The 27,866-nt window shown below is 46.6% G+C and overlaps 2 protein-coding genes across 3 annotated transcripts; both read right to left on the reverse strand.

The window, feature by feature from the left end:
• Nucleotides 1-13,494: 13,494 nt before the first annotated feature.
• Nucleotides 13,495-27,840, reverse strand: LOC144733074 (E3 ubiquitin-protein ligase TRIM11-like). Of its 2 annotated transcripts, XM_078614811.1 has the most exons (6): nucleotides 26,885-27,840; nucleotides 26,526-26,621; nucleotides 23,176-23,394; nucleotides 22,299-22,321; nucleotides 21,465-21,565; nucleotides 13,495-16,730 (listed from the first exon to the last, which is right to left on the reverse strand). In XM_078614811.1, the coding sequence occupies exons 1-6, from the start codon at nucleotides 27,440-27,442 to the stop codon at nucleotides 16,183-16,185; spliced, it is 1,545 nt and encodes a 514-aa protein (XP_078470937.1). In that variant the 5' UTR covers nucleotides 27,443-27,840; the 3' UTR covers nucleotides 13,495-16,182. The 2 variants fall into 2 exon arrangements, with proteins under 2 accessions (XP_078470937.1, XP_078470939.1); XM_078614813.1 differs by lacking the exon at nucleotides 23,176-23,394 and having other exon boundaries at nucleotides 26,885-27,834.
• Nucleotides 16,738-20,989, reverse strand: LOC144733179 (uncharacterized). Its single transcript, XM_078614971.1, has 2 exons — nucleotides 20,980-20,989; nucleotides 16,738-18,790 (listed from the first exon to the last, which is right to left on the reverse strand). The coding sequence occupies exons 1-2, from the start codon at nucleotides 20,987-20,989 to the stop codon at nucleotides 17,526-17,528; spliced, it is 1,275 nt and encodes a 424-aa protein (XP_078471097.1). The 3' UTR covers nucleotides 16,738-17,525.
• Nucleotides 27,841-27,866: the final 26 nt, after the last annotated feature.

Here is a 27,866-nt window from a genome sequence, read left to right on the forward strand (position 1 = left end):
AATGCTGCAAGGTATTTTTCGTGACTTTATAACGACAGCAATAGAAAAAATAAATATGCACGGCGTCATCCTGGCGAAAAGTTTCGTCTAATTTTCGCGTTCAGGAGCACCGCTCTAAAGGCTGCATTGTCACGTGACCATGGCGAAAGAGACACGCAAACTCCAAATATACAGCAGCAGGCGTCAGGGTCGAGATCGAACCCACGAGCTCCTGTATACCAGGCGAGGTAGTTAACATCTCCTAGCTACCGTGATGATGATTAGAGAGAGACATACAGACTCCAAATATACAGCAGCAGGCATCAGGGTCGGGATCGAACCCACAACCTGTATACCAGGTGAGGTAGTTAACATCTCCTAGCCACAGTGATGATGATGATGAGAGAGAGACACGCAGACTCCAAATATACAGCAACAGGCATCAAGGTCGGGATCGAACCCACGATCTCCTGCATACCAGGCGAGGTAATTAACATCTCCTAGCTACCGTGATGATGATGAGAGAGACACGCAGACTCTAACTATACAGCAGCAGGCATACCATGCGAGGTAGTTAACATCTTGCCACGGTGGTATTACTGCACGCTAGATCGCACAAACCAAACCCCGCATCGATCGAGGGAAACACGCACAATACCTGCACGTGCCATGGGGTGAGGTCTCGCGTATGAACATCGCTGTGATGATGGGACACACTGGGTGAGGATCCTCTCATCGACGCGGCCTCAAGGAGCGCGCTGTAGCGGTGGAGGGGAGAAAGATCGACTGCAGAGGGAGAGACGCCGGTTGGGTCAGGGTCACGGTGCATGTGGATGGGAAAGTCCCTTCTAGATTTGAAGCTTTCGTGACTGCAAGGATTCATATTCTTAGGCTTTTTCGGTAAAGTCACGTAGGTAAAAAAAATTTAAATTAATAAAAGTAAAATAAAAATAAAATCACGACGTTTCAGAGGCAACACAAGCTTCCGTCTTCAGGTGGAACCGTCACAGCACGATTGCTGTATCAAGTGATATCAAGTGATACAGCTATCGTGCTGTGACGGTTGCATCTGAAGACGGAAGCTTGTGTTGCCTCCGAAACGTCGTGATTTTAATTTTTATTTTACTTTTATTAATTTTTATTTTATACCTACGTGACTTTACCGAAAAAACCTAAGACTATGGGAAAGTCCCTATCGGGTTTTTTTTTCACGCGAGTTACCGGAATTCACTCGACTCAAAGCTCTGCGTTTCTGTAGAGAGAGACAGACGAGGGAATTCCACGATACCTCGTGGATGCCACTCCCCAGCAAGCCAGCAGAGGGCGGCAGTCTGCCCCTTTGTTGCACTTCACGCAGATCGTCCAGTAGGGGGCGCTGTGCCGTCATTGTGTTCAAAACATTGTGTTCAAAACATGGTGTTTGTTTATCGACATTCCGTGACTAGTGCATAATTACAATAACATCTCACCATTCAAGTTCAGATCACAGGAGGCCATTTCTCAAAATCATAACTCTCCAGGTATCTCCATCGTCTCCCACGTGAGCATTGGAGTCGCCCAATAAGATTATGGAGTCGGTAGGCGGCACTCTGTCGAGCACTGCACGCACCATCTCCAAGAAGGCCGAACACTCCGAACTGTTGTTTGGTGCATACAGTGAGGGAAAAAAGTATTGATCCCCTGCTGATTTTGTACGTTTGCCCACTGACAAAGAAATGATCAGTCTATAATTTTAATGGTAGGTTTATTTGAACAGTGAGAGACAGAATAGCAACAAAAAAATCTAGATAAACGCATGCCAAAAATGTTATGTTCAAATAAACCTACCATTAAAATTATAGACTGCTAATTTCTTTGTCAGTGGGCAAACGTACAAAATCAGCAGGGGATCAAATACTTCTTTCCCTCACTGTAAGTACAGAAAACCTCGTGGATGCCACTCCCCAGCAGGTCAGCAGGAGGCGGCAGTCTGCTGCGATTTTGTTACACTTCACACAGTTCGTCCAGTAGGGGGCGCTGTGCCGCCATTGCTCTCGGCTTTTAGATCCGATTGTTGAACTATATACTTAAATATTGTTAGGTTTTTTCGGTAAAATCACGTAGGTAAAAAATTTGAATTAATAAAAGTAAAATGAAAAATTAAATAAAAATCACGACGTTTTGGAGGCGACACAAGCTTCCGTCTTCAGGTGGAACCGTCACAGCATGCTTGCTGAGCTGCTGCACGTGATTCACCACTCATTTAGTCAGCCTCTCTTCCCCGCACTTTGGGGGGTGAAGGTCACAGCATGCTTGCTGAGCTGCTGCACGTGATTCACCACTCATTTAGTCAGCCTCTCTTCCCCGCACTTTGGGGGGTGAAGGTGACTCGGTGAGGATTCTGGACTTGAGTCGTGCGTCCTCAGAGCACGGAGTGTAACCAACGCAGAGAACAGGCACAATGCACAGATTCACGCACACAAACATACACACACAATACAAATATCCCCCATAAAGGCTTCCACAGAATGTTGGGGCAAATGCGGTTCGTGAACGACTGTAAGATTGGCTGAGGTGGAGGTAGGATCTCTCCTGAGGGGAAAGGGCTTAGGGGAACTGTGTCAAAAGGGGTGTATTTACTTAGCTAATGATTCTACAGTACACGGGACTGTCATACAGTTAGAGCACAAGATCCGCAAGAAAAATAAGTAAATTAACACGGGATAGTCATCGAGCCTCCTGCTCAGAAGTGGGGCTTCTGTTGCTGTGAATTCGGATAGGGGAGTGCTCCTGCGATGTGATTTACTGTGCAGGGAACCTAATGTACTCTTGTATTGTATTTCCCTGTTTAAACCATGTAGTCTATTTCCTAAATTCGGCCCCTTTTCTATTTGTGTAATGTAAGATGATCACACTCAAAAATGGTCCAGTCATAAAAACTATTTAATAATAATCACAAAATGGGGAACAACCACAAAGCGCGACTCACTTCAACTCGAACCATAGCTCTGGAGCGCCCCCTTGTTTACCACGACATCAAAGCTAAGTTAGTCTACACGCGTAACATACCCGTCAACCCATACGGTTTACCGTATTCTTGTACGAGAAATTGAGTTTTCAGGTCCATACGGTGTACAGCCGTTTCAATAAGGGCAACATTTTTTGTGTCTATTTGTTTGTGTTTTGTCCCTTTGGATGAGACATTGTAGGATGAACGTTGAGATTTATAAGGGGCACGGGGTTACCAATAAGGTCTGAATTGGTCTGTAGTAAAGTAGCCACTGATAAGGGGTTGACAGATATACCGTAACAACACAACACTTGTACTGTACTGTAAAATCACGTAGTTAGTTTCTAACTGCGTGACTTTACCGAAAGAACCAAAGAGTATGGATTCCTGCAGTCACGAAAGCTTCAAATCAAGACTTGTACAGTACTTCAAACATTAAAACTGAAACACCTGAGCCTCTACTTTGTACTGTACTTAATTCAAAAATGACAATTCTCAAACACCTGAACTCCCTTGAGATTTGGGGAGCGGTGCTGGGGGCGGTCTTCATGGTTACAGGGCGAGCGGCACTCCCGGTTTGTGTTGGACGATTTAATTTTGAACTTGTTTGATAGATTTCGCCATTCGCCTCCACCTGTGGAGCTGTCAACTTTATTTTCTGTGTTGTTTGTGTGAAAGTACAAAGCTCCCTTGAAGATCATCATCACGATCCATGGGCAGATAGCCTGTAGGTGTCAACTCCCCTTTCTTACGTCTTGTGCTAATATCCTCAAGTAGTGCCAGATCTTTCAGGCACCAACCTCTTCATGATGTCGTCGTCAAGTCATTCTCTGTTAGGTCTTCCTCTCTTTCCTGTTCCTTCCATTTTTCCGAACAACAGACGTTACATTTTCCTGCTGTTGTCCATCCCACATAATGTACAAATAGTGCCAGTTTCCTTCTCATCGCTGCCTGCAATGTCTTCTTCTGTGCAACCTTTTCTCTTGCTTCTATGTTGTTCAGTCTTTGAGTCCAGCTTAGATGCAGTATCATTCTTTCTAGATTTGAAGCTTTCGTGACTGCAAGGATTCATATTCTTAGGTTTTTTCGGTAAAGTCACGTAGGTAAAACATTAAAAATAATGAAAGTAAAATAAAATGAAAATCACGACGTTTCGGAGGCAACACAAGTCTCCGTCATCAGGTGGGACTGTCACAGCCAGATTTGCTGCATCAAGTGAGGCAATGATTCAAGATGTAATCCCTTAAAAGCAAGTTGAGGGGGGAGGAGAGGGGGGCGGAGCTCATCAGAATGTGGTAGCCAATGAATGGAACGTATCGGGAGGGAGGGGGGCGGGGCTCAAAGACGGCGCGACGTGTCACGTAGAACGCCGCGGGAGGGGGAGGGGGGGCGGGGCCAAAAGAATGCACGACGTGGTAAACGTCGACGGCGTGGACGTGGTTGTGCGCAAGCAACTACTGCTGCACACGCCAACGCATTGGACAGAGAGGGGGGGGAGGGGAGGCCAAACGAGAGTGTGGTGCAATTGTACGTGGACATGTGTGTGTACAAGCACCTGTTGATACACATGATAGAAAAGAACGAAAATGCCCATGTTTATACCAGTGCTGGCTGAACAATGAAGAGAGTACTGTTAAACACTGGAGATGTTAACACTCGGTAAAGTAAAGTAAAATAGTGCCTGTCAGATAAGATGGTCCAAAAATGTGTAATTAAATCTCGGAGAGAATAAGGTTACTCCGATCTGAACTCGATAATTTAGACAAGACTCTCTTACAAACACATTTAATGTTAACACAAAAAATGTCACCTTCTGATTGGAACCACGTTGATAACATGACTTCTGCTTCTGCTGACTCAATGTCAGCCAAATGCAAAGCTAACCTGATTTCTAAATTCAACCTCCTATCTAAAAAGAAACCAGAGCCACACATCGCAAATCTGGATGTTAACAAGACCGTGATTAATCAGAGTAACATCCCAATTTCTGACAATCTAAAAACGGTACTGGCCAAAGGACTAAATTTCGCCGTCACCCCTAAATATATACCAGTAGAAGATATGATTTCTCAGGTTGATGTAGCCCTCAGAGGCATAGGACACATCCGTGCGGATGTAGCAAGAGCTGAAATAGCTACTATTCTTAAGAATGCTAAGAAACCCACTAGTAACATCAGCAAAAACGAACGCTCTGAACTCGCAGACTTAAAAAAGAGATATGATATAGTCATCCTCTCGGCAGACAAGGGCAATGCCACGGTCATCATGGATAAAGATTCATACAACAACAAAATCCTGGACCTTCTTAATGATGGGAGTTACTCCAAAATTAAAAACGATTCCACTAAAAGCCTAACGACAAAAAGCAACAGTATCATCACGAGTTCGACTTCCCTAATCGAACCAAGCAAACGTCCCTCTCTAAAACCATCGGTGGCAAGACCTCCCAGACTCTATGGTCTTCCCAAAATCCATAAAGAAGGCACCCCGCTACGACCCATTGTGTCGACGATAAACTCTCCTACGTACAAACTAGCCCGTTTTCTATCAGATACTCTGCTCCCCTTCACAGGCAAGACCTCTTCGGCAGTACTCAACTCAACCCAATTAGTCTCTATGGTTAAGGACATGGTACTATCTCCTGATGACATCCTCGTCAGCTTTGATGTAGTATCTTTGTTTACCAAAGTCCCAGTACCGGACACCCTAACAATAATTGAGGACTTAGTCCAACATGGATTGAATTCTGATGTACCTGCGCTGGTTAGGCATTGCCTCACCAACACCTATTTTACCTGGAATGGCACCTTCTACAAACAGAATGAGGGTACCCCTATGGGCTCCCCATTGTCACCAGTTATAGCCAACATGTTCATGGAAAAGTTTGAATCAGACGCCATCCAGACATCCACCCTGCGTCCTTCCCTGTGGAAGAGGTATGTGGATGACTCTTTCGTCATCTGGCCACATGGCCTCCCAGCATTGAACCACTTCTTGGACCACATCAATTCTAGACACCCATCCATCAGATTCACCATGGAAGTGGAGAAAGACGGTAAACTACCATTCTTGGATATTCTGTTTAAGAGGAGGCCTGACGGATCCTTGGGACATTCTGTCTACAGGAAAGCCACCCACACAGATTCATACTTGAAACCGGATTCCCACCACCACCCATCTCAAAAGAATTCTCTCATTAAAACGCTATACCTCAGAGCCCATGGCATTTCTGACCAACACCACCTGACCGGTGAATTAAGACATGTACATCGGGCCCTCAGGATGAACGGATACTCTGACCGCACTATCCGCCAAGCTGTTTCTCCCACCACACAGAAACAGCCACATGAAACTCCGACCAAAACTATCACGTTACCATACATAGCAGGCGTGACCAAAAAGATCTCAAAAATTCTAAACAAACATAAGATCCAAGTCCGATTCAGTACGGTGCATAAAATCCGTGATCTGATCCCATCTGTGAAGGATGTCGTTCCTGACTTACAGTATCCTGGAGTCTACAAATTGAGTTGCATTTGTGGTGATTGCTACATTGGAGAAAAGAAACGTCATGTTTCTGATCGTGTCCGCGAGCACAAGTCAGATCTGAAACACGGCAGAACTGATTCTTCGGCCGTTGCCGATCATTGCTACAACTCGGTGGGCTCTCATGAAATTGTCTTTTCCGAGACCAAGGTTCTCTGCAAACCTCCTGGCTACCATCAAAGGTTTGTACACGAAGCCATACAAATATACAAACACAGACATAATTTCAACCATGATGATGGGTACAAACTTAGTAATCATTGGAAAGATGTTATCAACCATGCAAAAAAGACTTAATTACACATTTTTGGACCACCTTATCTGACAGGCACTATTTTACTTTACTTTACCGAGTGTTAACATCTCCAGTGTTTAACAGTACTCTCTTCATTGTTCAGCCAGCACTGGTATAAACATGGGCATTTTCGTTCTTTTCTATCATGTGTATCAACAGGTGCTTGTACACACACATGTCCACGTACAATTGCACCACACTCTCGTTTGGCCTCCCCTCCCCCCCTCTCTGTCCAATGCGTTGGCGTGTGCAGCAGTAGTTGCTTGCGCACAACCACGTCCACGCCGTCGACGTGTACCACGTCGTCCATTCTTTTGGCCCCGCCCCCCCTCCCCCTCCCGAGGCGTTCTACGTGACACGTCGTGCCGTCTTTGAGCCCCGCCCCCCTCCCTCCCGATACGTTCCATTCATTGGCTACCACATTCTGATGAGCTCCGCCCCCCTCTCCTCCCCCCTCAACTTTCTTTTAGGGGATTACATCTTGAATCATTGCCTCACTTGATGCAGCAAATCTGGCTGTAACGGTCCCACCTGATGACGGAGACTTGTGTTGCCTCCGAAACGTCGTGATTTTTATTTTATTTTACTTTCATTAATTGTAATGTTTTACCTACGTGACTTTACCGAAAAAACCTAACTGTATCATTCTGTTGTAATACAGTTCGACTGTCAATATCTTATATTTGTCAGTCTTTTTCAATCTTCAAGTCTCGCAGGAATACAAAGCTGTCCTGAAAACGCATGTTCTTTTTACATACATAGTATGGGTTTCCAAAAAGATTTCCAAAATCTTAAACAAACACAAGATCCAAGTTCGTTTCAACACAGTACACAACATCCGTGATATGATCCAAACTGAAAAGGATGTGATTCCTGATATGCAATACCCGGGTGTCTACAAACTGAGTTGTGGCTGCGGCAGCAGTTACATTGGGGAAATAAAACGACATGTCTCAGACCGCGTTCGTGAACACAAGGCAGATCTGAAACATGGTAGGACAAATACCTCTGCTGTTGCTGATCATTGTTTTAATGCAGTGGGCTCACACGAAATAGACTTTTTTAAGACAAAGGTACTCTGCAAACCCACCGGCTATTATCAGAGATTTGTTCATGAAGCCATCCAGATATATAAACACAGACACAACTTCAACCGAGAGGATGGGTACAAACTGAGCAATCATTGGAAGGACGTTATTAACCAGGTAAAGTCTTAACTGACAGTGATGTTTCCATCCTACCTGCCTATGTCAGCTATTATTTCCGACTCTCTGTGTGTCTTTCTCTCTCTCTGTGTGCATTTCTGTCTGATCTCTACTCCAGTGACCCGGGTGCTGCTGCGGGGTCTACTTTCTGCCCCGCCTCCTTCCCCCCCCCCCACTTCCCTCTCCCTCCTTACTGCCGAGGCCTACTATTTAACCTCGTTCCACTTCAGGTCTCTCGCCTACTTCACTATACACTACACTATACACCACTACTATACACTACACTATACACTACACTACACTACACACTACACTATACAATACACTATACACTACACTATACACTACACTATACAGTACACTATACACTACACTACTATACACTACACTATACTATACACTACACTATACACTATACACTACACTATACACTATACACTACACTATACACTTCACTATACACTACACTACTATACACTGCACTACAATACACTACACTACTATACACTACACTATACACTACACTATACACTACACTATACACTACACACTACACACTACACTATACACTACACTATACACTGCACACTACACTAATATACACTATGCACTACACTACACACTACACTATACACTACACTATACACTTCACTATACACTACACTACTATACACTACACTACAATACACTACACTACACTATACACTACACTATACACTACACTATACACTACACTATACTATACACTACACTACACACTACCCTACACACTACACTATACACTACACTACACACTACACTATACACTACACTACACACTATACACTATACACTGCACTATACACTACACTACACACTACACTACTATACACTACACTACTATACACTACACTACTATACACTACACTATACACTACACTATACACTACACTATACACTACACCATACACTACATTATACACTATACACTATACTATACACTACACTACTATACAATACACTACACTATACACTACACTATACACTACACTATATACTACACTATATACTACACTATACACTACACTACTATACACTACACTATACACTATACACTACACTATACACTACACTATACACTACACTATAAACTACACTATACACTACACTATACACTACACTACACTACTATACACTACACTACTATACACTACACTATAAACTACACTATACACTACACTATACACTACACTATACACTACACTATACACTACACTATACACTTCACTATACACGACACTATACACGACACTATACACTACACTACTATACACTACACTGTGAACTACACTATACACTACACTATACACTACACTACTATACACTACACTATACACTACACTATACACTACACTACTACACACTACACTATACACTACACTATACACTACACTATAAACTACACTATACACTACACTATACACTACACTATACACTACACTACACACTACACTATACTATACACTACACTACTATACACGACACTATACACTACACCATACACTACACTATACACTACACTATAAACTACACTATACACTACACTATACACTACACTACACACCTGATGACGATTGCTTGTGTTGCGATCGAAACGTGGTGATCTATTATTTTTATACCTACGTGACTTTACCGAATGTTCCAAAGAGTATAGTACATATAGCTTGAATATGTTGGGTACATATTGAGTCATGCATATGATTGCGATCATTCAGCTGATGTATATATTAACCTATTTCGATGACGTATGCGTATGTCATCGGTTTTTCACGAGATTCCATTCTGATGACATTACGTGTACAAAGCACATCTCTCAAGATCGTCGAGGAACCAGAGGCAAGCGGGAAAGCATCAGTCAGGTGGTGATTAGCTGGCTTCACCAACGATTACCTCTTCTTCCTAGCGTTGTTCCCGCTGTGGCGCAGGGTCCGCTTTTCGGCATTGTCTTCTCCATTTGGCTCGCTCCAGAGCATCTTCAGGGGATGCGTTGACCGTCTTTATGTCTTCCTTTATTCGATCCATCCATCGCTTCTTCGTACGTCCGCGTGGACGGCGGCCCTCTGGCTCAATACGCATGGCAGTCTTGGCCACTGATGACTCTTCACCTCGCATTACATGGCCTTACCACCGAAGCCTTGCCTCAAGCATCTTGTCCACATTGGGGGCCACACCAAGTCGCTTCCGAACGTCTTCGTTCATGACACGATCCCATCGAGTGAGTCCGAGGCTCCATCTGAGCATCCTCATCTCCATGGTGTGGAGAGCTTGTTCGTGTACAGTTGTGGCTGGCCAGCACTCGGATCCATAGAGTGCCACCGGTCGGACGATGGTCTTGTAAATTTTTTCCTTCAGCCTATCCGGCATTTTCCGATCACAGAGGACTCCGGTGACTTGCCTCCACTTCATCCATGCCGCATTGACTCGTGACCTCACATCAGTCGTGATGCTACCATCTGAGCTGATGGTGGAGCCCAGGTACCTAAAGTCCGTCACTTTCTTCAGATCTTCTCCGTCAATGCTGATGGTGCCGTCGGTTTGGGGGCCACACTCCATATACTCCGTCTTTTTGATGTTGAACCTCATCCCGTTTTCGTCCAAACGTTCCTTCCACAGGCGCGTTTGTCTTTCCACTTCTCCTCTCTCTTCATCTGAGAGGAAGACGTCATCCGCGTAGAGAATTGACCATGGCAGGGGCATGTGCAGGTCGGCAGTGATCGTGTCCATGCACAGGATAAACAGGAGTGGTGACAGGGCCGATCCTTGGTGCACTCCAACGCTGATGGGAAATGGCGGTGATATGCCCACTGCACACCTGACTGCACTGGTGACGTTCTTGTATAGGAGTTGCACCCAATGCACGTAGGTTTCAGGGACTCCATGGGATCGAAGCAAGTGTCAGATGAGGTCGTGGGGGACCCTGTCAAATGCCTTTTCAAGGTCGAGGAACGACACGTGCACAGCTTTGTTCTTCTCTCTGTGCCTCTCCAGCAGAAGCCTCGCCGCGAATATGGCGTCCGTAGTGCCACATCCTTTGACGAATCCGCATTGGTTGGGTGATAGGGTGATGATGTTTCTAATCTTCGTGTCCAAAACTCGCTCAAAGATCTTCATCGCATGACACAGGAGCCGGATTGGCCTGTAATTCGAGCATTCCGCCACGTCCCCTTTACCCTTCCAAATTGGAACCGTCGTGCTGGTCGACCAGGCTTCTGGGACCTCACCGGTGCTCGTGATGGTGCTGAAGAGCTGGATAAGGAGGGCAGCACCCTGTCTGCCAAGGATCTTCCAGGCCTCAGCAGGGATATCGTCCGGGCCAGTCGCTTTCCCATTCTTCATTCTCTTGATAGCTTGTTCCACTTCGTTGATGGTGATAGGTGAAACCGGACCGAGGACGTGTTCAGCGCTAATAATAGGTGGGTGGAGAAATTCCTGGTTGCAGATTCCAGAGAAGTAGTCGCTCCAGCGTTGAAGGATGGCGGGCGGGTCTCTGAGAGCGCTGTGATTCTCATCCTTTATGCATTTGACCTGACCAATATCCTGAGTCGAACCATGGTGCGCCTCTGCCAGTCGATAGATCTTATTGGCACCTTCTGGGGTGTCCAGTTCGACATACAGTTGGTCGTATTGAGCTAATTTCACCGCTGCTACTACTCGCTTCGCTGCTGATTTGAAGTTTCTGTATTGTTGGTAATCCAGATCTGCGAGCGTTTGGCGCCACTTCTTGAAAGCTAGCTTCTTCTCTTTCACTGCTAGCTGAACTTCTTCGTTCCACCACCATATTTGCTTGTCAATGAAGTGTTTTCCCGGCTTAGTTAGCCCCAGTGCTTTTGTTGCTGCTGTGCACAGTTGGCCGGCGAGATCTTCCCAAATCGCATTCGCTGGTCGGTTGGTGTTCACGTCAATCTGATTGAGGGTGACTCTCAGCTGATCCTTGCATTCCTTCATCCGCCACCACTTAATTCGCTGCTGTCCAGTTGTTGGTGGGTGATGTCGCTGGCCAATGTCCATTTTCATGTCCATGACCAGGATGCGATGTTGTGGGGCGATGTTGTCCGATGGTATGACTTTAGTGTTTGTCACCGTTTTCAGCTTATCCCGCTTGACAAGCCAATAATCAATTTGAGTTGATCTCCCACCACTGGCGTACGTAATGAGATGGGACAGTCTCTTTTTGAAGAAGGTGTTGGCGAGGACAAGATCATGGGCTTCCGCAAAGTCCAGGGCTCGGTTTCCCTCATCGTTCCGGGTACCATATCCTTGGCCACCATGGTTTCGAGGGTATCCATCCCGGGCGTTTCCAACGTGTCCATTTAGGTCTCCACCAATTACTAACTGCTCTTCTCCATTTATCGATTGCATGTGTTCATCAAATTGTTCCCAAAATTCCTCCTTGGTATCTGCTGGGCAGCCAGGCTGCGGCGCATAACAAGATACCACCCGGAGGCATAGGTCGTTTGAGTCGATTTCGATGGACATGAGGCGGTCGGAAACACGTTGAACGGCCACGACATTGTCTCGTAGATTTTGGCTGACTGCGATTCCAACGCCGTTCTTGGTGTTTCTTTCACCATTGTAGAACAGTTTGTATCCTTCTCCAATCTCCCTGGCCTTTGCTCCACTCCACTTCGTTTCTTGGATGCATACGATGTCGATACGACGGGCCTTTAGGGCAGCTGACAATTCTCGACTTCTCCCTGTCAATGTTCCGATGTTGAGTGTTCCCAGCCGTAGTCGAATCTATAATACAGGTTTTCTTTGGGTTAGATCGCGTAAATATATAAATGTGTCAATAAACCTGACACCACCCGACACAACCAATTAGTAAGGTTTGTCACGTGAATAGAACATGCTAATTCATAAATAGTACAGCACACCAGTGTGTTGAACAGCCAAGCCACAACATTTACAATCTGAGTAAGACGTTTCACCAGTAATTACAACTAGCTTAATCATTTATATATTTACGTGTTCTAACCCCCCAAAAAATGTGTTATGGATTATATTAGGTCGTGAAAGCCTACGTGTTAAACTTATTACCAAATCTCTGCGCTCCTCTATATATATTAAGATGTCTTTAGTCAATGAATGTTTGAGTGTGTGAATGTGGGAATAAATTAGAGGACCCGGAGAAAATCTGCGACTGAAACGGCGCTACACTCTATGCCATACAGAAGGGACAGAAAATTGCAGTCCACACTTTGCTGTACAGGGTTCTCCTGGCAGAGCCAACCTGGGTACGGCACCTCCTCGGCTCCCTCGGGAAGTGGGCTTCACAACATTCGAGGGGTCACACCAGCCCTCGGCTCCACAGTGCGGAATTACAGGCCACGTGCATAGCCACTACTGATATCACGATGTCAAACTGCCACCGCCCAGCCACATAGAGACGAGGAAACTTACCCACCACATGAGCCCACACATCCCAGCACAGTAAACTGATGTTCAGATTTAATGTTTTTATTCATCACCAAACACACATTGACCCTTGACCCACAATAAAATGTGATTCCAATTCACAGGTAACCCAGAACACAATCAAGTATATGTATATTTACGCGATCTAACCCAAGAAGCCTTTATTATTGATAATATTGGTCGCGAAAGTTTATGTGTTAAAGTCGATTTGTTTAACCAGGCGAGAACTCAAGAGACCAGGATGAGTCTCGGCTGCAAGAGTGATTGCTGTTGCTTTTGCTGCTTCTACTGCTGATGGTGATGATTCTGTTGCTGCTGAAAATGCTTACATTATTTTTATGCTGTTGGTACTACTCCTGATGCTTACGATGATGATGCTAATGATGGAGCTACCACTGCTGATGCTGTAGGTCCTGCTGCTGTTACTAATTCTGCTGCAGATGACACTTCTGCTGATGCTGATGATGATCGAGTCGAGTTGAATTTGAGTTCAACGAGGTGAGAACTCAGGAGATCAGGATGAGTCTCATTGACAAGAGTGACCTGGGTCACAAAAATGAAAAAAGCAAAACAAGTCAAACCGATGCTAGCAATGAAGCAAATAGAAAGTTAATGCACAGTCCAGAGCACAATGCGATTAGCGATCACACAAGTACACAACTGGTACGATATAATCAATGCGTCTAAAATCATATACGCGTTGCTAAACAGCCTGAGACTCGAGGTTGGGTTCTTACCATATTGGTGTCTCACGTTAAGGAGGGGCGCCGTGGTGGCTAGGAGATATTAACTCCCTCGACTAGTATGCAGGAAGTCGTGAGTTGTATTCTCACCCTGACGGCTGCTGTATATTTGGAGTTTGCAGTGTCTCTCTCCCTGTAATAACACACAGTGTCTGCGTATTATTAATGCGTGTTGAGACAATATTAGTCGTGTTGTAGTGGAAGGTAGATATTTACTCTAGATATATATCAGGCTCTTAATTATTTGAACCCACTTCAAAGTCAAAGGACAGTTCCCATTGTTGTCAGCAGAGGTAGGCATTATCCCATGAATCGAAGGTTGTGGCCTGAGAGCAGATAATTAAAATATTAATAAAAACAAACTTTTATTACGAATAATATTGTTGGTGAAAGATCTCCTCCTCCTACTTGGCTTCTCTATCTCTATGCCCTGTACAATACAACCACGTTGGTGGATGGAGGAGTCCCTCGACCCGATGGTTATAACATAGATGTTTTAGCCCAGCGACGCTCAGCACACACCACGAGTAGTCCCCCCCTAGTGATGCCATCCCATTCCCACCCCGGGTTTATCACCCAACGAGCGAGTGACTGCGAGGGGGATGGTGCGCGTCACCCCGTAGCGTCACGTGACGCGTGTTCCCAGCACGCCCGCGGTGGAGCTCCGCCCTCTCGGCGTTGAGCGCCACGCGGCGCGCGGTCCGAGGGACGATGACGTCAGAGAGAAGCTTGGCTCCCCCCGCCCTCCCCCACCAGTGCGCTAACCACTGCACCACCGCTCCTCCCCACACTACGCACATGGCTCTCTATACACTAAAGACAAAGATCCCCCATGTAGCCTTAACAGACTGTTGGGGCAAGTGCTATTCGTAGCGAATAGCAACTATGAAGGCCGGCACTGTGACACACGAGGGAGTGGTAGGCAGCACCACGCCCACAAATACACAAAGACAAAGACACGCACAGACACAGTAACAAAGACACAACCACAATAACAAAAACACACAAAGACATGCACAGACAGTAACAAAGACACAAACACAATAACAAAGACACACGCAAAGACAAAGACACACACAGACACAGTAACAAAGAAACACAAAGGCATACAAACCAACCCACTTACTCGAAGACAAAGATCCCCCGTATAGCTTTAAAATACTGATCAGTTAAGAGCTGTTAGTGAGTTTCACCTATGAAGGCCAGCCTGGGAGAGACCCGCCTTTGTATCCCCAGGGGTAATGTTTACTCATCGCACCAGGTAGTCATTTGAGGCTGAGTCGACCTAGGGGAGACCCAAGACCGATTCATATAATCGCTTTTAATGGTGTTGGTAAACCGGTCATGATCCTCCCCTAGGTCGACTCAGCCTCAAATGAGTTCCTGGTACGGTGTGTAAACATCACCACTGGGGAGACAAAGGCGGCCGGGCGTGATGTTGGCCACCCACCCCCTAGTGTGCTGTGCCGGCCTTCATAGGGGCCGTCCATAAATGACGTCACGCGATTTTTGACCCCCCCCCACTTCGTCACACGGCGTTACAAAAAGTCAGACCCCCCCCTCAATTATGACGTCACATAGCTCTGCCCCCACCCCCCCAAGAAAATAAAACATGCCTCAGATAGCTTTAAACTATTGTCATTGTAGTGCATATTTAATGTGGCGCTGCACTCTTATGTTGTAGGAGAAAACATTTATTAAAAAGTATATTTAAAGAACGTGTTGTCCATATTTATTTAAAGTTACTTATTTTGACGTGACGTCACATTTTTCACCCCCCCCCCCCTCATCGTCACAAATGTCTAACCCCCCCTTCCCAGGTACGTGACGTCATTTATGGACGGCCCCATTGGTGCTCCCTGACAGCACTTGCCCCAACAGCCTGTGAAGGCTACACGGGGGATCTGTGTCTTTGTGTGCATGAGTCTGTGCGTTGTGCCCGTTTCTCTGCGCTGCTCACACTCCGTGCTCTCAGGACGCACGACTTAAATCCAGAAGACTCACTGAGTCACCAATACACCACACAAACAGCGCGGGGTAGAGCGGTTGACTAAACGAGTGGTGGAAGGAGTGCAGCAGCTCCATGGAGTCGGCGCGGTAAAACGACAGCAGACCCGCCTCCCAGTGCAGGTGACACCCGATTCTCCGGGGAAGATCCCTCACCGGCACTGAGGTCGTTACACCACCATGACGCACTGAGCAGCTGTTGTTATATTTACGTAAAACCCAGGATGAGTCGTTCTTTCCCAGCCCGCACTCGTCACCACCCCCTTTCCGTGCGATCGTCCCGTACGCGACTCCAACCGCACAGCCCCCCGCCGCACCCCCCACGTCCACCTCCCAGTAGTGCTGACCCGACGAGAAGCTCTCAGAGCACAGGGCATGTGGATACCAATCAAAGCGGTGTGGGTGATCGGGGCGACCCTGGGAGACAGTGGTCCCCGTCACCGTCCTGAGGTCCGAGGAAATCTGGAGGTTGTTGTGGACCGAGTTTGGGTCCAGAGTCGGTGAGCGTCCGTCTGCAGTAACGATAATCACAGTAGCCGTGTAACAACAGCACAACTATAACAATAGCACTCGTACACTAACACGCACGTACACTACAATAGAGCAATTCATAATGAGCATTGTTATACAACGTTGTAATGCGTAGCTATCGGTGTGATGACATGTAACGGGAACTTTGTCAATCCACTGCTGGGTGAGGGCCTCCCTACACAGTGCAGGTCGTGGGGGATATTTGACCATACTTCACCACGCCGGTCACCGCGCGTTGGCGAAGGCAGGCAGCGCGGCTGGCGAGAGCACAGAAGTACAGTACAGCGGTGCGTTTGTCTGCCCCGCCATCTGCTGCCCTGCCATCTGCTGCCCCGCCACGTGGCCCCGCAGCCTGTAGCACCTGCTCGGCAGGGTGGTGGCTGCCCCGCCACGTGGCCCCGCAGCCTGTAGCACCTACTTGGCAGGGTGGTGGCTGCCCCGCCACGTGGCCCCGCAGCCTGTAGCACCTGCTAGGCAGGGTGGTGGTGGCCGCCAGTGCGAGCCCTGCCCAGGCCAAGCACCTGCGGGGCTTTTCGAGGTGCCAGGAGGTGGATCGCAGCAGCAGCAGCGTGGATATGAACACGCCGTAGCGTCCGTGTGTGTACAACAAACACAACGGTCTCCCGTATAACCTTTCACAGATTGTAGCAGCAAGTGCTTTTGGTGAGTGGCTGTGAAGGCCGACACGGCACACAAGGGGCTGGGGTTGGCCAACACCACGCCCGGCCGCCTTTGTCTCCCCTGTGGTGACGTTTACACACCGCACCAGCTGCTCACTAGTGTGATAGTGTAGTGATGTACACTCGTGTGTGTGTGATTGTGTAGTGATGTACACTCGTGTGTGTGTGTGTGTGTGCGATAGTGTAGTGATGTACACTCGTGTATGTGTGTGATAGTGTGGTGATGTACACGTGTGTGTGTGTGTGTGATAGTGTAGTGATGTACACTCGTGTGTGTGTGATAGTGTAGTGATGTACACTCGTGTGTGTGTGTGTGGTAGTGTAGTGATGTACACTCGTGTGTGTGTGTGGTAGTGTAGTGATGTACGCTCGTGGTCTGTGTGTGTGTGATAGTGTAGTGATGTACACTCGTGTATGTGTGTGTGAGATAGTGTAGTGATGTACACTCGTGTGTGTGTGTGTGATAGTGTAGTGATGTACACTCGTGTGTGTGTGTGGTAGTGTAGTTATGTACACTCGTGTGTGTGTGATAGTGTAGTGATGTACACTCGTGTGTGTGTGTGTGATAGTGTAGTGATGTACACTCGTGTGTGTGATAGTGTAGTGATGTACACTCGTGTGTTTGTGTGTGTGATTGTGTAGTGATGTACACTCGTGTGTGTGTGTGTGTGATAGTGTAGTGATGTACACTCGTGTGTGTGTGTGGTAGTGTAGTGATGCACACTGTGTGTGTGATAGTTTAGTGATGTCCACTCGTGTGTGTGTGTGATAGTGTAGTGATGTACACTCGTGTGTGTGTGATAGTGTAGTGATGTACACTCGTGTGTGTGTGTGATGGTGTAGTGATGTACACTCGTGTGTGTGTGATAGTGTAGCGATGTAAACTCGTGTGTGTGTGTGTGATAGTGTAGTGATGTACACTCGTGTGTGTGTGATAGTATAGTGATATACACTTGTGTGTGTGTGTGATAGTGTAGTGATATACACTCGTGTGTGTGTGTGATAGTGTAGTGATGTACACTCGTGTGTGTGTGTGATAGTGTAGTGATGTACACTCGTGTGTGTGTGTGATAGTGTAGTGATGTACACTTGTGTGTGTGTGTGTGATAGTGTAGTGATGTACACTCGTGTGTGTGATAGTGTAATGATGTAAACTCGTGTGTGTGTGTGTGATAGTGTAGTGATGTACAATCGTGTGTGCGTGTGTGATAGTGTAGTGATGTACACTCGTGTGTGTGTGATAGTGTAGTGATGTACACTCGTGTGTGTGTGTGTGTGTGATAGTGTAGTGATGTACACTCGTGTGTGTGATAGTGTAGTGATGTACACTGTGTGTGTGATAGGGTCGTGATGATAAACATCTGAATATTAACACAAAATCCTATAGGTGCCTTTGATTCTGAGAGAGTTTCAGGCATTAACAATAAACCCCAATAATCTTTAAGGTGTCTTGAGTCTGGATCTCCCAGCTTCAAGATAAGCTACGAATGGACTCATCTGTTACATTGGAATGGACACTTCGCCCATTCCTTATTCATAATTTTATAATGAATCAGAGGCTCTCATTCCTTATCAATTTCTCGTGTAATGAGCAAGTGTGGGAGAAAGCAGGTGGGAGTGCTATTGGACATCTGAACTTGAAAATGACAAGCAGCATAGCGTGTTTCCAATCAGGGAAAGTTTTCAATCAGTGCAGTGGCACCTATTGTGTTAAATTGTTCAGATCCATGAACACCGACAAAGTCTGACAAATCTTCCGATAAGCACAGTTGGCTCAGTATTTTGCAAAATAATTTCAACAAATATACACACATACATAGTTACCCACAGACACCCAGCCGCATATAGACCTGCAGAGACTCATAGATTAGCACGGTTGGCTACGTACGGTGCAAAATAAGTTCAACATGCATACATATGTAGAGGAGTAGTATGGAGACGTGACGTCATGCGCGCGGTGAGGCGCGATGATGTCATGTCACCTCGGGGTACTTAAGGGGGATCGGGTGACGAAAGCGGGGTCGTTGTTGGAGCCCGGGATGGAGAGTGTCTGAAGAGATAGCCAGGGGTAGGGCTGAGAGAAGTCCGCAAGAGCCGGCTAGGTTTATGTGGAGTGCTGCTCTCCTCGGTCGGGCAGTGTTGGTGGAGCCCCCGTCCCAACTCGAGTGAGAGAGCCAAGAGATAGCCAAGGCTAGCAGCAGATAGACACCGAGGTCCGCGTGAAGGGCCGAGTGTAGGGACACCTACCTCTGGTGTGTAGTGTTAACCCCTTGTGTTAATAAACTGGCGTAAGCCCTTAGTAGCAATTCTGCCTCCTGAGTCTTCATACACCACACAACACATACAAATTACATTTAACTAAAGCTGAAAAGTGCGCCAATAAGGATGGAGGAGTACACACTTGTAATATAACTGACAGACAGAAACGGGAGCCCGTGCAGAAGGGAACACATGCAAATTAGATAGCATAATTATAAGCTAATAAGAAAACTACGTAAAAAAAACTTGCATTCATCAATAAGATTACCTTAAAAGGACAAATATAGTAGTGAACATGTATAAATATGCGTGTGCTCTGAATAATCTGTTGAGTTGTTTTGTTATTTGTGATTGTGCACCAATGCCGACGCAGTACCAGCATCACCAAACCATTTGGTAAGTAAACAAAAGTAGGGGCGCTAGAGAATGGCTTGATTCCGACATCACAAAAGATTAGTGCCCGAAAGATGTGGTCACTACTTGAGTATATTGGCACTACTGATAACAAGAGGAAAGTGGAAAAAATTATGAAATATGCAGTGGACACCTACTTCGGGCTATCGCCAATGGATCGTGATGATGATAGACTCATAGAGACTCAGAGAATCAGTGATCAATAGAGACTCACAGATCCAGAGTTGTATGGAGAGCGAAATATACTCATTGAGACTCGTAGATACCAATTGAAACTCGTAGATATCGATAGGGATTCATAGAGACTCATAGAGGAAGACCTATCACAGAATGAGAAAAGAGATTGGTGCCAGAAAGATGTGGCACTATGAGAATATTGGCACAAGACAGAGAAAAGTGGAAACAAATGACGGAATTTGCAGTAGATACCTACTACGGGCTATCTGCCCATCGATCGTGATGATGATGGTGAGGAGTGTTCAGGCGAGACACATCGCCAGAACGGACGAGGTCTAGTGGTCGACGCTAATGATGGAGCGGCAGCCAATGGTGAGTGCTCGCCCGAGAGATGGAGCGACGATGTGAGCGCATTAAGCCACGGCGCTCCAGATATGTAAAATGAGATGTGGAGTAGCTACATTATGACTTGTGGTGGCATTCATCTAACAGTGGATAGATCATGGACGATGAGGGTGTTGATGTCATTATTCCCGTGAGACAGAAGCTGAGTTATCTACGTTATTGAGCTCCACTCTACCTCCGCCACTGATATCGATGCCCTCACCCCTGGTTGAGAGTGAATTGAGTGCCATGAGTGGTGAGGGTTGGGTTTGTTGTTCAGTCATTGGAGACTAAGCTAAGGCTAGACTCATCGCACTTGAGGACATTGGCTATCCTGGATAGGAGTTAGAAATGGGGCTTGAACCCAGGGCCCTGCTATTTGGGCTTGGCTGTTTCAACAGCACAGGCCTCCCCTTTACACTGAGCCACTAGCAAAACAAATAGATGTCTTCTAAACCTGCTTGCATTTATTTGTATGTGTGTCTAGCCTTTGGTCTGTCTCCTTGGCACAGTAGGGGGCACAGGTGGTACATCGGCCAGTCACTTCAGTCAGTCGACCCATGGCACCTGGGTTTGTCCTGTGACCTGTCAGCGGGCGTTCGACACTTCACGTGGCCTTAACGTGCACATAGCCTGGCACTAGCACCGTGGTGAAGTAACCACCACTTAGTGACAAATGGCGATTGCTGTTGTCTCCTTCTATATGTCCGTGTATGACCTCTGATTAGCACGGTTGGCTCTGTACAGTGGAAAATAAGTTGAACATACATACGTATATTGGCAGTGTGAATGTGAACTCACATGGTGCAGACAGCTTGAGCTTTTCAATGACTCCACTCAGCCAGCTCACGTCACCCAAAGTCAAGTCACTCGGAGGAGCGGGCGGTGGGGGGCGCTCAGTCCTAAGCACACGGGAAGAGAGGACGTCACACGAGCGCGTGTCAACACGTAAACAACAAACAGTGCAGACACAGCACTGATACAGCACAGGGTAGATGACTTTAGGCAGAATCCTGCAGGAGGTGGGCTAGGTAATGTTTAAGTTTATTTAGATTTGTTACACGATTGGTCGCGCTTAGCCAGTTGCCCGGCTATCTTACAAAGGAGATCCGGGGTGCGTTAGCACGGCAACAACGAAACAAAAACGTCAACTTTGCAGAGAACGAGTACAGGGTCCTTAAGGAATATTGCACAACTATGGACAGAGGAAGATGAATGCGTTTGAAGCACACAATAAATATATACACAGACACGGTGAGACAGGGAGAAGACACTGAAACACTTGCGCTCAGCCACTATGTTGCTAAACTCTGCAATAATATCCTCCCCCTGAATTTAGGTGGCAATAGCCATTCTTACTTAAAGATCTTATACAATGGACTCTGCCACCATGGGGTACAGCTTAGATATACAGTAGCAGAAACCAATATTAGTAGAGACCAACATAGGAGGTTGAACAAAGACATGGACACAGGAGACACACAAAGACCTAGCAAGAGAGAGAGACAGACAGACATGGGGATAGACACAGCAACACTCGCCGATACATTTCTGGGTTCTTCAAATCCCTCTCTTACTAACGCATTCACATGGTGAGCAAACCCAGCCTCAACCTGTATTCGTGCACTAAGGTACCTCTCTGTCTTCTTCATATGGCCCTGTGGAAGAAAAAAGGGACAGGGATTGATAAATAATATAAGATAAATTGAACCATAGATAGACAGGAGTGATCAGAGTGTATTATTGTATTGATGTAAAACACGATGAGAATAGAAGGCAGGGGAAGAGCATTCATGGGACGGTGACCAAAAGGAGTAAATTGCGAGGGTATTGAAAGAGATCTTGGATGATAAACAACTTGTTGACAATGTGTGAATATGATGAAGATGCACACAGAATCTGTCTTTGTGGGTTTGTCACTTCCTTTGTTATCAGTACGTGTGCTGTATGGATAACACGTTTTTCTTCTGATTCCGATGACGTACGTGTACGTCGTAACTTCATCAGCACCAAGGCTTCCACAATGCCATGCAGGAGGGCGTTTGGCACAGTTTGGCGCCCACAATCGTAGAGTGCGGTCGAGTCGCTACCGTTCTCTGAGGTGACTACAATGTGTTTTAAAACAAAGGCGCCATGCCTCTCTGAATAAAATGTACCTTAACTGCTAGCGTGTTCCGATATTCATTGGTGAACGGAACCCACACTGCAACTTGCAGACATCTGAGAACGGGAAAGGGTTAACCACCGTATGGTAGGACACTTCATTTCTCTTTCTCCTTTCCTCACACTAAACGTCCTTGAAATGTCCTTGCTTGGTCTCTATTTCCAAGTTCGAATCTGTCAGTAGCCAGTCACTTTTGTTCCAAACCTTGCGGCCTGTGCTCGGCAACCGTGGTTGAACACACACACACATAGATGTGTTAATATACGTGAACCCTTTAGCCAGAAGTTTCTCTACTGCTGAGGGCTCTGTCAAACTGGGACACTCGCCCTGGCTCCGCGAGCGCTCTACCTGCAGGAACGTGAGCGAGTCCCTCTCCTCCTGCAGAGCGCGCAGGCGCGTGGCTGCTGCCTGGAGCTCGCTGATCTCGTGCTCGTAATGAGCGATGTTCTCCTCGATCCAGGACAGCAGCTCGCGCCCCTTCACGTCCACGCGGTCCAGAGCTGCCCTCTTGTCCTCATTCAGCGTCGCCCTCATGCGGGTGAACTCACCTGCGATGCGAACCTTGGTCTGGGCCATAGAATCCAGCAAAGGGCGTGTGATGGATTCTATCAATGAACTTTTTTAGAGTGGAGGTAGGTTTGCTACTTTTTCCACAGACTGAACCCAGGCATATGTATTAGTTGGCCCAGGTTTATCTAAACCATGCAGTATAGTGAAGTTCAAGCCAATACGACCACATTCTTTTACAAATCAATTCCTGGTTTAACACGTAGGCTTTCGCGACCAATATCATCCATGAGAGGTTTTTTTGGGTTAGATCGTGTAAATATAAAAATGTGTCGTTAAAACCCGCCACAACCCGACAGAGCCAACTCGTAAGGGTTGTCACGTAAACAGAACATGCCAATTCGTCACTAGTACGGCACGCCGGTGTGTTGTGTAGTGTATAGTAGTATAGTGCAATATACTAGTACAGCACACTGGTGTGTTGGAGAGCCAAGCCACAACATTTACACTTTGACTACAACGTTTCGCCAGTAATTACAACTAGCTTCATCAGGCGACAGCCAGATTTGTGGAGAAGTCCACCTGTTTCATTCCTTATATAGAGGCATAGATGTGGTGACGACACTTCTGCTCTCTTGCGCAAAGTGGGGTAGCGGGGGATTAAAGATGCCAACGTACATCATGCATGCGCATTATGCGAACCCTTTGATCTTGTCCTTCCTGTCCATTGTGTGAATTGGCATGTTCCGTTTACGTGACAACCCTTACTAGTTGGCTGTGTCGGGTGGTGGCGGGTTTTAATGACACACTAATATATGAAATAAATTCCTACCACCCGAACACGGAAGTCAACTCCCAAGCTGTGCAAGTCAAACCTGGGAAGTTGTCAACCCTAATGAGGAGGGAGTTGACCAGCGCAACTAAGTATGGCCACACTAGCGTCAATGGTTAGCACGATGTTGGAAAGCCTTCATCCAGAGGTGTATTGATAATGATCTGCAAATTATTAATACAATCGATAAGCACACAAGTCGCCTACTTAAGAGATCTGTCTGCATTTGGTAATGCATAATTTTAGCACCATTGATTCAGTACATGCAAACTCTGGACCTGCTTTGACATGGAGTATCCCATTAGCAGTGTCAGGCTCGCTTGAATCAATGCTATATGATGCATGAACCTCTCTAGAGTTTCCTGTACTGAATCAATACTTCTTAAATTATGTACTCTCAGTTTGTGGGGCTGATGGGATTTGTAAAGTTTCTTACGTGCATATTTTTACATAGAGACATATCTGAAGATGTAGTGTCTGCTTATCTGTTTGTATTAATATTCTCCACAACATGGTTATTTTGTGTAAATTATTAATACCACCAGGTGACTTGGTGCCCTACAATTAAACAGGTTTAAATCTCAATAACTTATATATTGTGTCTGCTTTATAGTGGTTCCTGCATTCCCTGTTGTGACGAACATTGTGTACAAATTGACAGTGGACAATAATAATTGTATTTTATTGTTTTCTGGGAGAGAGTTTATGAGTGTGCGAGAGATCACCATACGGGTAGAGCATATTTACAGGAGGGGAGGGGCTTCGACGTGGAGAGCCAAGACCACGAGACCCACAATTTTGCGAAGAAGAATTGAACGGGAGCGACGTTCGTTTCCAGGAAACTTGTCCAGAAAAGAGCTTAAAAGGCGTCAGACAGATGGAACATCATCTCACTGCAGTCCACTTACACTCGGAGGGTAGTAAATAAATACAAATAAATAAACACACTGATGTGCAATACACAGAACGACTGCATATCTATCCTCATAGCCTTTCAGGAGTGCGGAGACACGACACCAACTCAGGTCTGTGTCTGGTGGACAAGAACTTTCAGGCAGGACCAGGCGAGACTCCACGGAGTGGGACCATGCTGGGAAGAAGCACCTGAGTTGACACCGTGGGAGCAATCGGCGAGAGAGCCAAGGCGGAGGAGTACGGGAAGGGGAGTCTCATCTCCGCTGAGTTTCCAGCCCCTGTTGGAGGTGCAACTTTAAATGCCTGTTGGGTGGAATAGTCTCAGAGAGAACCTGTCCTGTGGGAGAGCTACTGGGTGCCACGGTGGCGAGATGTAAACCACCTCGCCGGGTTTGCAGGACATCGTGGGTTGATCCTGACTCTGACGCCTACTGTATATTTGGAGACTGAGTATTCCGTGGATCTTTATCTGGGTCCTCTGGGTTTTCCCTCCACATTTAGAATCAACATCACGCATTTATAGTATTTGGCTGCAATAATTGCCTACGTGATAAGCCAATTCGTTGGACTATCATTTATGATAGCCAGGTAACTTCTGAAAAAAGGGGTTTATAGCTCAGTAGCCCCTAACCTGGTAAAATATAAACATAGATTCGGTTAATAAAAATAACCCATCCTCTCTAACTGCATGCTCTATGAGATGTAAGAACTCTGTATAGTATTTTTAAGAAAACACTCTTACTGCACACTGCCGTGAGTGCACGACCATATGATGGTGTACTCTATGTGAACACATGCATTCTGATCGGGTGAACCTGTGTGCAGTATTGTCCCTGCTGACCAAGGAGAGTTGTGACCCGGTGATGTTATTGCGAGTAGCACGCTATTTGATTACCACACCCTGCTGGGTAGTTGTTGAGGATCGGGTAATACAATTCTGAAGCCTACGAAGCGTGGCAGTGCATGTCAGATCGCTCTGCACCAACCCACAAGTTGCACAACCTGAACCACATTCCAATATCCGCTCCATTTCGTAACGCCAGGCATAGCTCTTCAAGGTCGCATCTCGCGTTGTAAAATTTAACCGCCGATTTCTAGTAATATTTTGATCCTAATTGTATTTGTTTTATTTGTTGGTTTTTAATCTAATGCAGTCGTTGCACCATACTGTGCTTGTTTATCTCACCCATTGCAAGTCATTTGAATTATCCTGAAAAATGCGTTGCAGTCTCACGAGATATGAACTTTTTTTTATAAATGTTGCATTTGTTTAAATATACATTTCAAGCACTGATAGCCATAACACTGCAATATCCTGCACCGTTTTTACACATTGACTCAAGACTAACAAAATTTCACTTGGATCTACGGAATTTTCCTCACAGGGAGTCACAGACTCCACGCAGGGTGGAGGTCACAGGGTCACAGAGCCCACACGTGTTACCTGCACGTCCTTGTGAGCGGCCTTCATCTGTCCCACGGACACCTCCGCCTTCTTCCTCTTCTCCTCCACCGCTCGCGTCTCCTCTTCGACTCCACTCTGTAAGAGACGAAGTCACCAGAGGAGATTCCACTCCCTGAGCGGCCCCCTCTCAGCCCCACTCCACACAGCCATCCACTGTGATGGCCAGTAAGTCAGCCTCCACTGACTGAACAGTCTGAAAGGCAAGGGACAGTGGAGAGGGAATTGGCCCACACTGATGATTTACATCCCATATCGTTATGCCCAGCGTCTATTAGCTCTAGTTGTGGTATCGTTTGTCTGCACCTGAGTGGTTCTCACTCTATGTATGGAGGCCTCACCTTCCGTGTTTCGTGCTCTTTCTCCAGCGTGATAACCTTATGACCAGTGTGGTCTCCTGCGATGGTGCAGACTGTGCAGGCCAGGCGCTCGTCCTGCTTGCAGAAGAACCTGTAAGGGTCTCCATGCTGCTGGCATCTTCGCTCCTCCAGGCTGACAATGGGAGCCACCAGGACGTGGTCAATCAATCTCGGGTTGTTCAGGTGAGGTGTCAAGTGGGACCCACAGAAGGAAGTCTCACACCTGAGACAGGTCTTCACTGCACGAGTATCCCCATCACCACAAGTGTCACAGAATACAACTGCAGCCATCTTCTCTCCAACTCTGAGCTGCTCGACCAGGTTGGCGAGTGCCACGTTCCTCTTCAACTGGGGCCGCTCAGGGAAGGCTGCTCGGCACTGCGGGCAGCTGAAGCTGCTCGCTGTCTCCCAGGCACCGTCCAGACACCGGAGGCAGAACGAGTGTCCGCAGCTCAGCGTGGAGGGGCAGTCAAACGTGCGCAGGCAGATGGGGCAGCTCAGCTCACTGTCGACACAATCACTGGGAGACGCGCTCGCCATGGCGCATGGCTTCACTCGGACTCAGTCGCTCGCCACTGCACACAGAGGAGCTATCGCAGCAGCAGCTCACACAGCGGAGACGAACAAGGAAATGAACTGACTTCACCTGTAGTTTAGTTATAAATACCGAGACACGTCATGGAATGTTCCACACGGCAGCTGTGCTCACCTGTGTAGACGTGGCGTTACAGTCACGCACTGTGTAATAGCTAAAACTGTTTTTTGTGTTTAGTTTGTTGTCCTTCCCCTGCACTTCGAATTAGCACTGTTGGCTACGTGCAGTGTGGAAGAAGTTCAACATACATAGCTTTGACCGGTCTCAAGTGATATAATATTTGTACAACAAAACCCAGCAGCAGCAGCAGCAGCCAGGGACACAGCAATAATGGTTTGTCCCACAGGCTGATTGACCGGCTAGGTCAGG

The sequence above is a fragment of the Lampetra planeri genome, chromosome 45, assembly GCF_965212315.1.
Source record: "Lampetra planeri chromosome 45, kcLamPlan1.2.h2, whole genome shotgun sequence".
Lineage (NCBI taxonomy): Eukaryota > Metazoa > Chordata > Hyperoartia > Petromyzontiformes > Petromyzontidae > Lampetra > Lampetra planeri.

Excerpts from the sequence above, each read along its gene's own strand:
- LOC144733074 (XM_078614811.1), bottom strand. The coding sequence starts at position 27,442 with ATGGCGAGCGCGTCTCCCAGTGATTGTGTCGACAGTGAGCTGAGCTGC. Across the intron at positions 22,322-23,175 it reads ACTCGCTCACGTTCCTGCAG|GGCCATATGAAGAAGACAGA; the intron begins GTAGAGCGCTCG and ends TTTCTTCCACAG. Across the intron at positions 16,731-21,464 it reads GCTCAAGCTGTCTGCACCAT|ACGGACGCTCACCGACTCTG; the intron begins GTGAGTTCACAT and ends TCGTTACTGCAG.